Raw genomic sequence first — 12,441 nt, forward strand, 5'->3', positions numbered from 1 at the left:
GCTGATTATTTTCTGGCTAACTTCCAGATAGGTGAAGGCAGATTTTGTTGAAAAAGTCCTCTTTCCCAGGTGCTGTTAGAAGATACTTTATCATTACTTAATCCACACGACAGTGCACTCTCTGCTAGAGACTGAGGCTTGGCAAACTGAAGGGACCTGCCCATCTTACCCAGAAAATGACAGCCAGGATTCAAACGCGTGTTTGACCCTCGCTATTTCATGGAGACTCACATGCCTCAAAAGCACCTTAAATCCAACTTGGAATCATCTTAAAATCATCTTCAGGAGCATTGGGGGGGACGGGGTAGGATTATTTCCTACTCATACCCTAAGGTGAATATACATCAATACGGAACAACTGAATCCGGAATAGGTTATACTTCTGCGGCTCTGATATAATGACCAAACAAGAAGGACAAAGACGACGAAGAAGAATAAGGTCGATCAGCCTTACCGTTTATTCTGTGAATGGCTCTTAGAAGAAGGACACTTTCCAGGGGCACCTATCTAACAGGCACCTATCACACAATGGGCTGGAGTTCTGTTCCCTCCTCGTTCCTTAATGAGTTCTCCTCCCTCTGTGCCCTCGGGCTTTGTAACTTGTTGATCCTTTTTACAAAACTCTGAAAAACAAAACAATGAGTTAGACCAGTGTTATGTATCCACACCAACCACAACCATTTATTTGACCGTATCATTTAGGGGACTTTAATCCTTAAAGTTTTCCCTGTTGAATTAGTTTTTTTAGGGGGTAGATTTGTAATCAGAAAAGTATAAATCAGGGAAAAAAGCCTCGGTGAGCTTCCTACCACCATCAGAAAGACTTTCTTTAGGGTAGATACAAATCAAGTGCTATTGTATTTTTAGGTTTTCTATGGAGGAAGCGGAGAATATGTTTAATTTTAAAACCACAGAAGTGCTTGTTAAACGTCACTGCCTGGCTGAACCAAGGAGTGCTCTGAATGCTGTTTGAAAGCAAAAGGGCTTGGGGCGCCTGGCTATCTCAGTCATTGGAGCATGAGACTCTTGATCTCCGGGTTGTGGGTTTGAGCCCCATGTTGGGTATAGAGATTACTTAAAAATAAAATCTTAAAAAGAGCAAATGGGCTTTAACACTTAAGTTTTATGGCAACAGAATGAAAGAAAAGTACTAAAACGTCACTTGACCCAGACAACCCAGAGACTTCATTCAGTTGTTAAAATACCTCTGTCTGTTCCTGATAAGACAGATAAGCAACGACTGTGTTGGAAACAGCTGCCTGCTATTTCCAGATAGAAGCCGAATGGGACTTGACAGGGTGTGGCTTTTCCTGCATCGCTGGGCCTCAGTTAATAAAGGGCCTGAGAACCCCGGATCTGTCAACACGGGCACAGACATGGGTGCCCCCTGAAACACAAAGGGTCTGTTTGACGCTTGAGGAGGCAAAGCTGCTTTAGAGAGAGATCAACCGTTAAACCTCCAGACCACCCAAAAGGCCAGACCAGGCTGATAGCACCAAAGGGACTTGGACTGCTCTGTCCAGAACACCTGCACAAGGTCATCTGGTCCGTATTAACTGTTCAGTGTCACTTCTCTCCAGGGAGAAGGTTCCAGTAAGGGAAGTGGGTTCAGCCTCAGAAAACAACCCAAATCTCACTCTGGACATTCAGGCCAGTGGTAGAAGCCCATGGGGCCCTCTGGAAGAGTAAATAAGGCTTGGTACGAGCCTCCTTTATGTGTGAGTCTTCAACACTTTTGAGATTTGGGGGATCGAGGTTGCAGCGGGAAGTGAAATGTCTGCTTACCAAAAACTCTTGGTCCATAAAGTAGGGCTTTTCCGACGATCCATCATTTGTTTCCAGATCAGCAGCAAAACACAGGAAGAGTGCATCCAGCACAGTTTCAAACACAGATAAGAAACTATGGGCTACTAAGTAGGCAAAAAAAGCAACCAGCAGCAGAGGGACTGTCCACACCTGGAATGCACGGCTGTAGTTAAATGCCATCAGTCCTCCGAATACAGTGAGACACACCACCAACACCTGGCAAAACAGGACTTTGCTGAAAATCTTTATAAATTGGTTGGTCAGAATATTTTAGAAGTGACTTTTGTCAATTACAGGTAGTAGTTTCATATACATGCCTATGTGTGCGTCTATGTGTACCTAGTGGAAAGAATGCTGGTCAGAAAATGTGGTCCACTGAAATGAAGATGAAAAGAGAGCTATGATACCAAAAGACAATCCAATTAGTTTGGAGTAAGGAGAAGAGAATAGATGTATTTACATTTTATCTGTGGCTAGTGTTTGTATTTATTTGATGTAATAATACCTAAAAAGTTTTAGTTTTTTCACTTGACACCCCCATAAAGTATCTTCGTCTAATATTTCTGTTGTTGTTGTTGATTGATTTAGAGAGAGAGCAAGCGACCATGAGCTGGTTGGGCAGAGAGACAGAGGGGGAGAGAAACCTGACACAGGGCTCAATCTCACAACCCGTGAAATCATGACCTGAGTCAAAATCAAGAGTCAGATGCTTAACCGAGCTACCTGGGTGCCCCTTCACTTACTACTATATAATAAGTGCCATTTTTAAATAATGGTGCAACAATCCACTGGATGACTATACTGTAGTTTAATATGTGATTGTGTTTACCCCAGGGATTACTGGAAGGGCTTCCCAGTGCTAGTGTTGGGAGATAATAGGATTAATCCCAGCTTTTGCCATATGTAATTATATTTCCAGCAACATGATTACAGACCATGATGTTCCTCTTTTTTAAAAAAAATTTTTGTACCTAATTCTTAAATAAAATGGAGTCCAGCTGGAATCCCCGTTGCCCTTGGAGACCCACAAAGACTACATGAACGTCTGAATGCTACTTCATTCAAAAAAACCAAAGAATCACTAGTTGTTACAGGCTCAGTAGAAGCTTATTAGCAATTACATGTTCCTTATGGGAAATATAGGAAAATGAATTCTTGCCTAAAACGAAAGATAATCGTTATAAAGATGAGACCTTATTCTAAAATTTTTCTGAAGTGGTTATTAGAGAACATGTTACCAAACTCACATAAACGATATTATCCATTTTAAAGACAACTGCAACTTAGATTCTTTAGGCTGTCTTGAAAGGTATAATCAGTTTGTGCTTCTGGAGATACTGCTGCATGAAATATCTCTGGGGCCCAGCTGAGCCTTAAAATATATGTGCAACTAACATACGCCTGTGAACTCCATGCATGTTGTAACTTGTTACTGACCGTTAACTCTAATAGGAATGCACCAGAGCCAGTTACCAAACACCTAGGAGGCACAGAATGCTAAATGAGCCAGGAGTCCTCACATTTGCGTGTGGCCAGGTCACAACGGGAGACCAAGATCTTGTTCACTTTGGGGCACCACCAAAGGCCTCAGCATTCACGTCCTTGAGGAGGAATGGTTGGAAGGAGCCAAGATGTCTAGCTTGGAATAGCACAGATGTGGCAGAAAGGCCAGGGGGTCTGGGGTCAGGGATTTGAAGGGCAGGCAATCAAATGAAAGTGGGATCAGGAAAACAGGTGTGCAGAATTAGGCCCCGTGGGTGACAATCACAAGCAAAGGGACACACCATGTGGTCCAGTGTAAGGAACCTTCAACTTGAAGCATGAGCAATTAGGGGCTATCATACCACTTGCATCCATATTTCAGTTAGTCTTTCCTACAAGCTAGAAAGGGCACGTGCTATCAATAGCTCAGGAAGACTGAGGTTCAGAGTTGCTAGAGGCCCCAAGTTCAGGGCTTATCCTTTACACCATGAGATGGAGCTCTAAGATGCTCGTTCACTGCACTATGTATAAGACTACATGCAATTCCTTGAAAAATACTATTTAGATGACAGTGGAAATGTACCTCGGCTCCACTTGGGACATTAACAATCTGTCTTTATATTTATGGACTTAATCCCCTTAAATAATACAGACATTTAACTAGGTTTCAGTACTATTTCCAAATATTTTATGATAAAAGCCCCACAAAACATATCCACTGAATGAGGCCAGTAGCATTTTCATTTTAGATATGAACAAGTGGGAGCCAGAATGGTAGAGAGAACTGAACATTGCTGAGAGAGAAGGGCTAGGATTCAAATCCTGACTCTACCGATGTGGAATCCTGGATAAGTTATTAAACCTTAGTTTTCCCATCTGCAAAATAAGGTACCTCAAAGGACTAAGGATTAAATGAGAGAATGAGGCATAGCATCCACTATGGAGCAAGCACTCAAGAAACGTTCGTTCTCAATCAAGCCTTGTTCTGTGGCTTAACATTTAGATCCCAAGCTTCTCTATTTATTATTTTAGTGAGGACATCTCACCTTTCCTAGAAAAATTATGAAGTCTCCAAAGCAGTTAACAGATGTGAAATGACTTGAATTCTTGGATAAGAGTTTGAGCGCATCTTCTGCTGACGTGCAAAACTCTGTCCCATTAATGGCAGTTGCAGTGTATGCATTCTGAAACAAAGACAATGGTGAAAAAGATGATGTTTTCTTATATTGTTTGAGAGACAATATCATGGCAATACAGAATATTAGCAAAATAGAGGAAAATGGTTGCTATAAACCCACCATCTCTGCCCATAATAAATCATTTCATTTTCAAAGTCCCCTTCTGGTCTCTGATTATATTCACATGTATTTTCACATAGTTACAGTAAATGGAAAAACAAGTATTTCTGGTCAATACAGTGGATGGGACATCCCTCTACAAACCTGGAAATGATGGGTAAAGCAGAAACTTTTCAATGAACAGCAGAGTTAGAGGGCAGAGAAGGAAGCTGAAGTGCTGGAAACAAAGCAGATCCTAGCAATTAATGAGACCCGAACCCACAGGCTCAAAGGGCAGGAAAGCAGTAAAGGCTTTAGAGGTTGGGGCTGGAGACTTAGCCCCTTAGGGGTAAAATATTCAGGCCCTTGCTAGGGAACTGAACTCTCAGCATATATTCAGACTCACCCAACTATCCCAGGAAAGTGCTACAGAAATACACTATCTGCCTGGGGCCGTTGAAATTACCAGGGTCTAGGCAGGGGCGAAACAAAACCCCACCTTCACAGGCCAGGAAATGATGGAGTCCCACAGGCAACCACCCTTGAAGACAATGAAGTAACGCTCATAGAAAAATTTTTCAGATGACCCAAGGAGTAGAACACCACAACAAACAAGAGAATCTGTACCCTGAAAAAAATCTGAAAGTATTCAAGAACGTGTGTTTAAGACGCTAAGACAATGGGAGTGGGGGGCACCTGGCTGGCCCAGTTGGTAGAGCAGGAGAGCATGCAACTCTTGATCTCAGAGTTGTACATTTAAGCCCCACATTTGGCATAGAGATTACCTTAAAAATACTTTTTTCATTTTTTAGTGTTTATTTTGAGAAAGAGAGAGAGAGAGAGAGAGAGAGAGAAAGACACTGAGTATGAGTAGGGGAAAGGCAGAGAGAGAGAGGGGGACACCAAATCCGAAGCAGGCTCCAGGATCTGAGCTGTCAGCACAGAGCCCAATACGGGGCTCGAACTCACGAACCGTGAGATCATGGCCTGAGCCAAAGTCAGACGCTTAACTGACTGAGCCACCCAGGTGCCTCTACTTTAAAAATAAAATCTTTAAAATAAATAAATAAAGGTGCTAAGACAATGGAAAGAATAGTGACCATGAGGAATGAACAGCTTGGTATGAAAAGTGAAGAGTCAGAGTCAAAAACAAACCAAATGAAACAAAGGAAACAAACCCTAGAAATGAAAAAATATATAATTTAAGTGGCACAGTATCATTTTACATATCTAGCTTTTTTCTTTATATAATAAGGATTTCATGTTGCTCCATGGCTTTGATAATTTTTTTAATTTCTGAGAGAGAGAGAGAGAGAGAGAGAGCGTGAGCAGGGGAGGGTCAGAGAGAGAGGGAGTTACAGAATCAGAAGCAGGCTCCAGGCTCTGAGCTGTCAGCACAAAGCCCGATGTGGGGCTCGAACCCACGAACCGTGAGATCATGCCTGAGCCGAAGTCAGACGCTTAACCGACTGAGCCACCCAGGTGCCCTATAATTTTAATTTTTAAGAAGTACACATTCTATCAGGGGTGCATGTGTATGTGTAGCCAGGGCATACTTAGACTATTTCAAGTATTTTGCTATTACAAAAACTATGCAGTGGACATCTTAATTTCTGGATTTGGGATTTCTTTTTTTTTTTTAACGCTTACATAGTTTTGAGAGAGGGACAGAGTAAGCAGGGGAGGGGCAGAGCGAGAGGGAGACAGAATCTGAAGCAGGCTCCAGGCTCTGAGCTGTCAGCACAGAGCCCGACACGGGGCTTGAACTAACAAACTGTGAGATCATTACCTGAGCTCAGCTGAGTTGGATGCTTAACCAACTGAGCCACCCGGGCGCCCAGTGAATTTTTATTTCATAAGGATAAATTTCAAAAATGAGATTTCTAAGTCGAAAAGGACAAACAAGCATATGTGTTTGTGGTGTTTATGTTCACAAGGGAAGATTTCCTGGATCATTTTTCCAAAATATCTTATGACCATATGATAAGTTCAAAAGCATCTATTTCTTATATTTCCCTTGAAACCTTTAAAAACACTATTTGCACTGCAGTTTACAACTCAGAATTTATAACCTCCCTGGAAAAATACACTGTAATACTACCTGCTTGGGTTTTGTCATTTCTTTCAGCTTAGGAAGAAGATGAAAGCTTTTTATCTCTTGATATACAAATTAATCCCTTCCTACGCCCATTCAAACACATTGCAGAGAAACCAATTTGGAGTCTGTTGCAGTAACCCATCTTCCAGTGATATAGCTCTTCATCAAAGTAAGTGATAGTGGAGATGGAGAAAGAATAAGGGGGTAGAATTTACCAAACTGCCTCTTCACCAAGGCCAACTAGAGATCAAAGTCTGATTTTCAGAGACAAAAGGCTGGGTACCCACTCCCCCGCAACAGTACCCTTCTTGCATCAGAAGGGATATTCTCAGTCAGATGTCAGATGAATTCCCTGTAGAAATGCCTTAATGGTGTTCCACAAAGAACTTTTGGTTTCTGACTTAGATGGAACGTAAGATTTGCTTTTAAAATCCCAAACTGGTTGTTGCACAAAACTGACCTCAGGGGCGCCTGTGTGGCTCAGTTGGTTGTGTCTGACTCTTGACTTTGGCTCAGATCAGGATCTCGTGGTTTGTGGTATCAAGCCCCATGTGGGGCTCTGTGCTGACAGTGTGGAGCCTGCTAGGGATTCTCTCTCCCCTTTTCTGCCCCTCCTCCACTTGTACTCTAACACACATGCATGCATGGGCATGCCCTCTCTCTCTCTCTCAAAAATAGACATTAAAAAAAATTAAAAAAAAAAAAAAACAGAACTAAAGCTGGCCCCAGTTGGGGGACTTAAGTCTTGGCTAAGGAAGTGGAAACTCATTTGCTCTTGACGTAGCTAAGCATCTTCAATCATCTAAGGTTCTACGAGCCCTGATGACCAACTCATTATCCTGAAAATACTTAGGGTGGGTGGATAAGAATAACTTAATTGTTCTTTTAGAGACTGACAACCAAGATCAAGGGCATTTCTCCAGATCCCCGGGTAAATGAGAGTCTTTTTTTTTTAATGCTCACTTTCTGGACATTACACGATCAGTTTTCATTAGGACAAAGTGCTATTTAAAAGCTTGGTGATGTGCTTGCTTCGGCAGCACATATACTAAAAGCTTGGTGATTAAGGCAAGCAAGGCTCTGTAGCCAGACAGTCTCTGGGTTCAAATCCCAGTTCTGCCACCCACTGGCTGTCAATCTTGGGCAAGTGATTTAACCTCTCTCCGACTTTAATTTCCTCATCTATAAACTGAATTATAACACCTACTGCAAGGGGGTGTTGGGAGGATTAAAGAACATATTCCCTATAAAGCAGTTAGCAAAGCGCCTCGCTCACAGAAAGCATAGTAAAGGAAAACGATTATCATCCAGACCTCGCCAAGGATGACCTCATTTACAACTGGGAAACACAGGCCGCTCTTTGAGCCCCGAGGAGGTGTGGAAAGGACCCAGGGTTTCCTTATCCCTGGGCTTTGATCCCTCACATTCTCGGGGATCCAGGGCCCAGCAGGGTCCTTCTTTGCGGTCAGGCTCTGTCCCCAGCCGACCACCCTACCACAGCCTGCCTTTAAACTGGGGTTCTCCTGGGGCGCCTGGGTGGCTTAGTCGGTTGAGCGTCCGACTTTCGCTTGGGTCATGATCTCGCGGTTCGTGGGTTCGTGCCCCGCATCGGGCTCTGTGCTGACTGCCAGCTCAGAGCCTGGAGCCTGTTTCAGTCTGTGACTCCCTCTCTCTCTGAACCTCCCCTGCTCACGCTGTCTCTCTCTCTCTCTCTCTCTCTCTCTCCTAGAAATAAATAAAAACATTAAAAAAAATAATAATAAACTGGGGTTCTCCGTGGACGTCCTGATTTACACTGGGGACTGCAGTTTCCATGGGGCCTTCCTTTTCCTTCAGGTCACCACCCCGTGGTCAGTTCAGCACTACTGTTCATAAGCAATAAAAATAGATTTTGCTTCTTGGCTAAAACGATTCAAGGTTAAAACGGTAATTTCTCGCACATGTGTTGACTCTGCAGATTTCAGGGGACCCATAACCATTGGTCTTCTCTTTCATGTTTCATGCCCTCTGGAAGAGAGCATTAAAACCACTCTGATGGGGAAATTGGAGATGCCTTCCTGCAGTTGCTACACCACTAGTATTTTACCACAAGGTTCAACCCCGAGCGCAACAGAGAGACCTAGAATTAATGTCTGAATGAGTAGCTGGAGGAGGGAATCATCACTCAAGACACAGGAGATGGACTGAAAATTCCTGCAGCTTCAGCATTAGCTAATTTATATTTACTCTCAGTAGATGCTGCTTCCTTGTTGGGCAGCTGGGAGATGGACTGCCCTGAATGTTCGATGTGGTGAGTCCCCACTCGGAGCATCTGCGTTTGCCTGGGCTGATGGAAGTTTGGGTGAGCGTGCTAAGCCAATTTGCAGAGCGTAACAATGTGCAGAAAGGACCAGATTGGGTGAACAGGTTTTGTTGGTTGTGAACATTAATCAGGAGGTCCTGAAGGCTAATCTCGAAGCAAGACATGAGGTAGTGGTTTCAGGCTCCTAATTTGTTACCAGGTGACATTCAGTGTGCACGTTTCTTTAGGGCCACCAAACAAGTGGATACTTCTGCATCTTGAAATCAAACAGAAAAGAAAGATTCCCAACTCGACGATGGGAGCGCCTCGATATTACATCACTATTCTCACTCCCTTGCCTGGGATTAGAGACTCCCTCCAGGGGTGGTTTGATTCGTTTTCAAACTTTCACGGACTGTCACAGGCAGGAGGGGAGGGTGCAGGGAAGGACACAGACAAGGAAGGTCCTGCGTGGCGGTGAGGACTGATGAACACTGAATTCTAACTCAAGCACAAATGTGAAAGCGACATGGAGAAGCATAGGCCGGGGGGGAGGGGGAGGAAGGAGCAGGCGGGAGGGGAGCGGTGAGGAAGATTTCACAGAAGTGGCACATAGCTGATCCCTGAGGTTGGCTGTTCCCTGCAGGATACAGGGATAGGCGGAGGCCGAGGCGGCAGGAGGAGGCAGTGAAGGAGACCAAAGGGCCCAGAAGAGATTGTGGTGGGAAATGGGTCTGGAGGAGTCCTGAGCTGGACCTCAGTAGGGCTGAAATGCCATCCTGTGGAGCAAGGGGAGAGACAGGAAGTTTCAGGAATCCTGTTTCAGAAGCCTGTGCTTCGGGAAGCTCTCCCAGGTTGCCCTGTGCTATCCTAGGGCAGATCTCCCCCTCATCACTTGTCCTATTTAGCTACAAAGTACCTCCTCTCACCTATGCCTCTGGGGAGCCCCAAGCACCTCCATAGTGCTTACTGGGCTCCTCTAAGTCATGCGCAAATATGGTGCAGTCATCCCTCTTCTGAGCACGTTGGCCATTAGCGGTCACAAGCCAGGGGCCAGACCAGGGAAAAGGAGCCCTTCTCTGGGGAGAAAATAAGATTATGAGGAGTCGTAATCCCAAGGTACTCTGCTCCCCTCTGCTCCACATCCTTCCCAAATGGTTTGCCAGAGTCCTGACAGCGGGTTCCTAATTTGGTTCCGTGGCCTTTTTCTTTTTTTTGGCCGTCAGTAGGCAAAGTTTCACAGAAGTGAAACTTCTGTGAGTAAATTAATAAATAATAATAATAAATAGTAATAATGGCAAGTATTCACAGAGCACATACCATGTGCCAAGCCCTATAATTATTCTGTATTCCCCTGAATGCATTACCTCACTTAATGCTCGGCAGACCCCTGCAGGACGAGGTTGTTGAGGAAACTACGGCACAGAGAGGTTGGTGGCAGCCCCCGGGTTGAGCGGTGCAGCCGGTGCTACATCGCTCACAGCAGGAGATCTCGGACTCATTCAGGAAAACATTTACTGCGAGCTGTGTTCTGGGCTTTTCCTCGCAAAAGCCTCCAAACGACAAAGCGGGACTCTCGTGAGATGTAGCGTGAAGAAGGGCGAAGCAGGACAGCTCCGTGGAAAGAGGCTGGGTTCCAATCCCATGGCGTCCGAAGACGGGCTGCGTGGCCTCCACCGAGTGATGTCACTTCTCAGGTGCCCCGTTCCACAGCTTGTAAAAGGCGTCTGCCTGCTCTAAAGCTCTGGGCTAAAAATGCCTTATGTATGCCCTCTACTTTGTCGTGAACGAGTCACCCTCCTATTACGTTACGTAATCTCATCAGTCTTTAATGATCATTCAGTGAAATAATCGCCATGGGTATTATCAGCCCCATTTTACAGAAAATGCTAATCACTGAAGAAAAATGAAAGAGACTGAAGTATACTTTCAGGTGACGGCGAAGCTGGATTGCCTCTGTAATTTACTGTGAGCGCTGTCCAAGAACGCTAATCGCGCCTTTGGCAGAAGGAACAGTTTTGCTCCTGAAGGTCAAAACTGAAGCCAGCACAGTTGGGCCCCGTGTCCTTCCTCAACGAAGGGCAGCTGTTTGTCCTCCCACTAAACTGAAGTGGTCCCTTCTTTTGGGGAAGGAACTGCGAACCTGAGGTTCTCCTGACTCTTCAAAAAGATAAACAGAATTTCCCTCATATAGGCAGGAAGGCGTGTGCCAAACAACATGCCATGAATAGCCAGATTTATATCTGGAATGCCTTCCTTGTAAAGTTCTGATATTTATAAGCTCAAAATATAACACGGATTACTAAAATGAACTTGAGAAACTCGATGGTGAATAAACCCTGGTATTCACACTTCCCTGAAAACTAAAAGAAAAACAGTGTAATCTGAGCCCAGATACACCCCACACAGCCAAGCATCCATCCTTGGGATTACAGTAAAACTTGCAGGGACCGTCTCAGACCGGTTCCGTCCTGAGCTCTGCTTCTGGCACGGATGCATGCCCAGTGAGGCGTACACAGCCGGCCTCTGGGCCTTCCAGGGCCTTGCGGTCACCCTGCAGAGCCATTCAGGGGTTCAGTAGTCACTAGCTGCGAAAGTCCAATGAGCTGGTGAGCAGGGATACTGCCAGTCCCCTCCAGGATGGGGGCCAGGTGGGAGGTGGATGGAAAAAGGGACGTGCCGATGCTGAGAATGGCGCCGCTTGTAAAGCCACGGCACTGTGGTCTGGTGTGTTCTTTTTAAATTTATTTGCTTTTTGCTCATGTTTAGAATAACGACTTTCTTATTTTATGCCCATTATTAAAATATCAAGCAATATAGAGACCAAGAAAGCAAGAAGGGGCACCTGGGTGGCTCGGTCGTTTCAGTATCTGACTTCAGCTGAGGTACATTCATCATCTCACAGCTTGTGAGTTCGAGCCCTGCGTTGGGTTCTGTGCTGACAGCTCAGAGCCTGGAGTCTGCTTTGGAATCTGTGTCTCCCTCTCTCTCTGCCCCTCCTCTGCATGTGCTTGGTCTCTCAAAACTAAGCAAACATTTAAAAAAATTAAAAGAACCCTCCTACACTGTTGGTGGGAATGTAAACTGGTACAGCCCCTCTGGAAAACAGTGTGGAGGTTCCTCAGGAAANTAAAAAAATAAAATTAAAAAAAATTAAAAGAAAGCAAGGAAATCACTCTGATCCTATACCTCAGAAATAACCATTGCTAACATCATGTGGACTGTACCCCAACATTTCTCTGCAAGTATACTAGACAAAAGGAAGGAAGAATGAATGGACAAACATAAGTTATAAAATGGAACATACTCTATGTGGTGTTTTATTTCTGTTTATTTGTCTTTAAATATTTTAATTTTTTCAATGTTTATTAAATTTGAGAGAGAAAGAGAGAGTAAGTGAGAGGGGGAGTGGCAGAGAAAGAGGTAGACACAAAATCCGAATCCAAGCTCCAGGCTCTGTTCTGTCAGCACAGAACCTGATGCAGGGTTTGAACCCA

The 12,441-nt window shown here is 44.5% G+C and overlaps 1 protein-coding gene across 4 annotated transcripts in view; it reads right to left on the reverse strand.

Moving 5' to 3' along the window:
- Window positions 1–60: 60 nt before the first annotated feature.
- The window catches only part of SLC44A3 (solute carrier family 44 member 3), a 98,670-nt gene continuing 86,289 nt past the window's right edge, over window positions 61–12,441 (reverse strand). For 2 of the 4 annotated variants that reach the window (XM_077746040.1, XM_077746039.1), the window contains exons 13-14: window positions 4,335–4,472; window positions 1,538–2,022 (exon numbers count right to left, since the gene is read on the reverse strand). In XM_077746040.1, the coding sequence (XP_077602166.1) occupies window positions 1,615–2,022; window positions 4,335–4,472 (546 nt within the window). In that variant the 3' untranslated portion in view covers window positions 1,538–1,614. Of the gene's footprint in view, window positions 624–1,537; window positions 2,023–4,334; window positions 4,473–12,441 lie in introns of those variants that run through there. The other 2 variants (XM_077746042.1, XM_077746041.1) reach the window with 2 other exon arrangements.

Source organism: Crocuta crocuta, unplaced genomic scaffold (genome assembly GCF_008692635.1).
Source record: "Crocuta crocuta isolate KB4526 unplaced genomic scaffold, BGI_CrCroc_1.0 scaffold48, whole genome shotgun sequence".
NCBI lineage: Eukaryota > Metazoa > Chordata > Mammalia > Carnivora > Hyaenidae > Crocuta > Crocuta crocuta.